General features: G+C 44.6%; 1 protein-coding gene across 2 annotated transcripts in view; it reads left to right on the forward strand.

Annotated features, from left to right (window-relative positions):
• The first annotated feature begins 528 nt into the window (after positions 1-528).
• Positions 529-4,497, forward strand: part of pex7 (peroxisomal biogenesis factor 7) — a 23,775-nt gene continuing 19,806 nt past the window's right edge. For both annotated transcript variants that reach the window (XM_035143615.2, XM_035143616.2), the window contains exons 1-5: positions 529-677; positions 924-981; positions 1,184-1,334; positions 1,442-1,519; positions 1,601-1,709. In XM_035143615.2, coding sequence (XP_034999506.1) covers positions 572-677; positions 924-981; positions 1,184-1,334; positions 1,442-1,519; positions 1,601-1,709 — 502 coding nt within the window. In that variant the 5' untranslated portion in view covers positions 529-571. The remainder of the gene's footprint in view (positions 678-923; positions 982-1,183; positions 1,335-1,441; positions 1,520-1,600; positions 1,710-4,497) is intronic.

A 4,497-nucleotide genomic window follows, 5' to 3' on the forward strand; every position in this document is an offset into this window, starting at 1 on the left:
TCACCACTCACCTGGACTCCTCAGATCTGGTCCAGATGAACGAGGAGTAAAGTCAGTTTAAAGTGCAGCTTCATATCTGTAGAACATTTCCATCACATCAAACCTGGTTCAGATCTAAACTCTGGATTATCTTGTCACATCTGGATTATTATCTTGTCACATCTGGATTAATCCAGAAAGATGGAGAATGTTTAAAACAGTCTCTAATCTGTAAAACTCTAACAACCTCAGCGTTGTCAAGTTATTAAAACATGAAAACAAACTTTTATTTAAATCTAAAATCTTTTCAGGTGATATCTTCAAATCAATGATCATTTTCAAACTTTAAATAATTTAGCCACTGTAACATTAAAGCTTTCATTTCTAATGTTTGAGTGTTTTCATCAGTTCATTTCACAAGTTCATCTGCTTCATGTCTTTAACTTTATGAAGTTTTCATTAGTTTCAACAGAACCTTTCTCTCTCAGCTCTGTGTGTCCTGCAGGTAGTCGCGTCTCCTCGTCCTCCTCCCCCTCCGTCCGCCCTCGTCCTCGTCCTCCTCGTCCTCCTCCTCCTCCTTCTCCTCCCGAGGATGAAGGTGTTCCACAGTCCGGCTCGTCATGGCTACGCTGTGGAAGCTTCTCCCTTCCTGGCGAACAGAGCAGCCTGCGCTGCCTCTCAGTTCTACGGACTCGCCGGTCAGAACAGAACCTTTATTTATTCTCTTGTTTATTTCTTCTGTGCTCATGTTTTTCTTTTACTCGTCCTCCAGAAAAGTGCCCTATAAATAAAGTTTATTATTATTAATGAAGTTTATTACTGTACCTTTTTACCAGTTAATGTTTCTCACTGGACTCTTCATCTTCTTCTTCGTCATCTTCCTGTATATTTATATACATGATATAATATAATATATATTGAAATATAACAAAGAACTTTTGCAGGTTGTGGTTCCCTGATGGTTCTGGAGGAGACGGAGACGGGAGTTTCTCTAGTGAGGAGGTAAAGTTTCTTTCTTTCTTTCTTTCTTTCTTTAGTTTCAAACAGTAAAACAGCTGTGTGTGTGTGTGTGTGTGTGTGTGTGTGTGTGTGTGTGTGTGTGTGTGTGTGTGTGTGTGTGTGTGTGTGTGTGTGTGTGTGTGTGTGTGTGTGTGTGTGTGTGTGTGTGTGTGTGTGTGTGTGTGTGTGTGTGTGTGTCTCTCAGCTGGGAGTGGAGTGACGGCCTGTTCGACGTGGCGTGGAGTGAAACCAATGAACACATCCTTGTTGCCGGCGGTGGAGACGGCAGCCTGCAGCTGTGGGACACAGCCAATCACAACGCTCCGCTGAGGGTGGCCAAGGAACACACACAAGAGGTGCGACACACACACACACACACACACACACACACACACACACACACAGAGGTCAACATGTCTTTCATAAGGATGCTGAGTGTGTGTGTGTGTGTGTGTGTGTGAAGGTGTACGCTGTAGACTGGAGTCAGACCAGAGGAGAGAACCTCATCGTCTCTGGATCTTGGGATCAAACTGTGAAAGTGGTGAGTTCTTCTTCCTCCTGCTCCTCCTCCTCCTCCTGCTCCTCCTCCTCCTCCTCTGACCACGGCGTGTTTCCCCTCCAGTGGGACCCGGCTCTCAGCCGCTCGCTCTCCACACTCCGAGGTCACGAAGGGGTCATCTACAGCACCGTTTGGTCGCCTCACATCCCAGGATGCTTTGCTTCAGCCTCAGGTGAGACCTCACCCAGTCTGTGTGGCGTGGAGATGTTGTGACTCCACGCCATGATGCTGAACCATGAAGAGCGACTGGGATTCTTTCTGCTTTTAAAGAACTTCAGGATGTTAAAGATGCTGGAAACAGATGAATTCCTCATGAGCAGGATTAATTATTTTAAATGACGTGTGTCAGAAGGTGAGTTGATCGTGTTGAGTGTGAAGACGACACAGGATTGTTCCAGATGTTGTAAATGAACAGTTTGATGATCCAGAGGTGGTCTAATCTCACCACAGGGTGGCAGTGTTGCAGCATCTTTCTTTGAGTTCTCTTGAGTCTGAGCATCATTGTATCTGCAGCTCTGCTGGAGAGACTCATCACTAAGGTATGAAGCTTCATTTGGTTACCATGGTAACATCATGATGGTATCACTCCCAGCATCAGCACCTTCAGGCGCAGTACTCCACAGTACTACAGTATTACAGTACTACAGTACTCCACAGTACTCCACAGTACTCCACAGTACTACAGTACTTACAGTATCCACATTAGTTCAAATGCACCAAATGAACGTCCTCCTGGTTCAGACATTATATCGTCGGAGGTGAAGATTCTTCTTCTTCTTCTTCTTCTTCTTCTTCTTCTATTGTTTAATTCTCTACTTCCTGTGATTGGTCCAAAGTCCAAACTCTCCAACAAAGTGTTTTCACTGCAAACCAACAGAACCAGGTTCAGTTTGATCCAGACCCAGAACTCCTCTTCTGCTCTGAGGAACCTTTCACACCTGATGTTCAGCTTCACACTGAACTGAAGAGTCTGAAGCTCTGAACCCAACCAGGTGTGAACGAGTCTTATGATTCTGTGGAGCCTCAGTGAGTGAAACTCCTCAGAACAAGATGTAAATCAAACGCTCCTCGTATTTAACGTTTCAGTTTTCAAACACGTTTCACTGCAGGAGATTTTTTAAAATGTCTTCAAATCCTCCTGTAAAGAAATCAAAGTTTTCCTGGTGATGGTGCAGCTCCTCCTCTTCCTCCTCCTCTTCCTCCTCCTCTCTGTGGAGAAAGTGGGTTTCAGGAATCCGTTGGCACCCGGAGGCGCAGCGGGGATTATCTCTAAGAGTGGGCGCTGCCTTTATCAGAGGGGCGGAGCCGTGGTGGCGATGGAAGTGCGTTTCGTCAGCTCTGTGATCAGATTGTCGAGCGGCTGTTTTCAGCTCGGTATCGTTTTGTGTTAATTGGTTTGTGAGAGCGAGCAGAAATCTGTGATGAGGTTTTATCAGCAGGAAGATGAGAAGCTCCTGTGGCTTCAAGCTGTGATGATCAATCGCGTCCATCGATTACATTTATGCACAAATCTTATTTAAACATTGAGTCAGTTCAAACCTTTTCAAAGCTTCTTTGTTCAAAGTTCAGTTTACAAAGACGACATTAAGTTTTCATTTACAAGAGACAGAAACAATCAATTCATGATTCATTTTATAATTTCTCAAATAATAAGATCATTGACTTTCAAACATTGTTGCTCATGAGTGACCTGTTTTGTTATGTTTGTTTGTGCGTCTGAAACAAAGATGGACGACGTGTCGGCTCCTAAAAGTGAAGCTGAAGCATTTTGCTGCTCTGGTTTTTGCAGAACTTCCCTGAAGACAGATTTGAGAAATCGTGTTGAAGAGGCCAAGAGCATGTAGAGTGAAAACATGAGGCCTCCATCCACCAGGTGTCGCTGTCACAGACACATGAAAGTCAAAGTCACATGAAACATTAGTTTTGATATTTTGATATTAAACACATCAAACCTTAGTGAGTGAAGCTTTCTTTATAAAAACAGCCAGAGAAGCTCAGGACTAAACACACGAGACAGAAACTTTTCCTTCGCGTCCTCGCGACAGGAAGCTGTCGACAGGTGGAAGAGCCAGATCAGACTCGGGGGGGAAGCAGCTGCATCAGTTAAACGTGCACGGACACACTCGGGGGGGTTTCTGGCTCCGGTCAGGTCAGTAAATGATTTAGCGGAGCTGCACTGGACGACTTATCAGATGGACTGAGCTCTGTCACGTAACTGCACCTCTGAACATTCAAACTACACTTTGATTTCAAATCCTTCTAGAACAAGACGTCCTTTAGAACAAGTGTGTGATTGACTTCCGGAGGTTGTGTGTTCACCTGTGTGTTCGTCAGCAGAATCAGACAAAGACTAACCTGAACGTTTGGTTTTACACAATCAACACAATCAGCTTAATATGGTTTATAAATGAGGTGATTTTACTGGATTTATCCGATTTTTAGTCCAGGATTCTTGGTCGAGAATGAATTACTGAAAATAATCTGAAGAGAAGTCGAGCTGCTGTTTGTTCACGTGTCCGGTTGACGAGTGTTTTACTGTCGCAGCCTCAGGTGAAGCTCGGACAAACCAACGACCCTCTGAGTTCCCCGCCTGCTTCAATCCAGCACAATCAACTCCGATCCAGTTCAGTCGTTTGTCTTGTTTTTGTTCTACTTCCTGTGTCTGGGTTTCTCTCGTTTGTTTCCTGCTTTTCTGTTTGTCCTTCCCCTCAAGGCTCAATCTGAATTAACTGTCAGAGCTGCTGCTTCAGCCCAGAGAACAAACACCTGGATGTTTTCACTCTCTGTGGCCGGTTCACTGCAGATAAGAAAAGAAGCAGAACGTTACACTCGTTTTCTCCTGTGAAGATCTCAGTCTGTCGTTCTTTCTGGTTGGACGTTAGTTTCTCTTAATTCACGTCGTGTTGTTCCTCTAAATAACACAAGTATCATCAGTGATGGACCTGCACCGACCTCCCACC

This window comes from Hippoglossus stenolepis, chromosome 20 (assembly GCF_022539355.2).
Source record: "Hippoglossus stenolepis isolate QCI-W04-F060 chromosome 20, HSTE1.2, whole genome shotgun sequence".
Taxonomy (NCBI): domain Eukaryota; kingdom Metazoa; phylum Chordata; class Actinopteri; order Pleuronectiformes; family Pleuronectidae; genus Hippoglossus; species Hippoglossus stenolepis.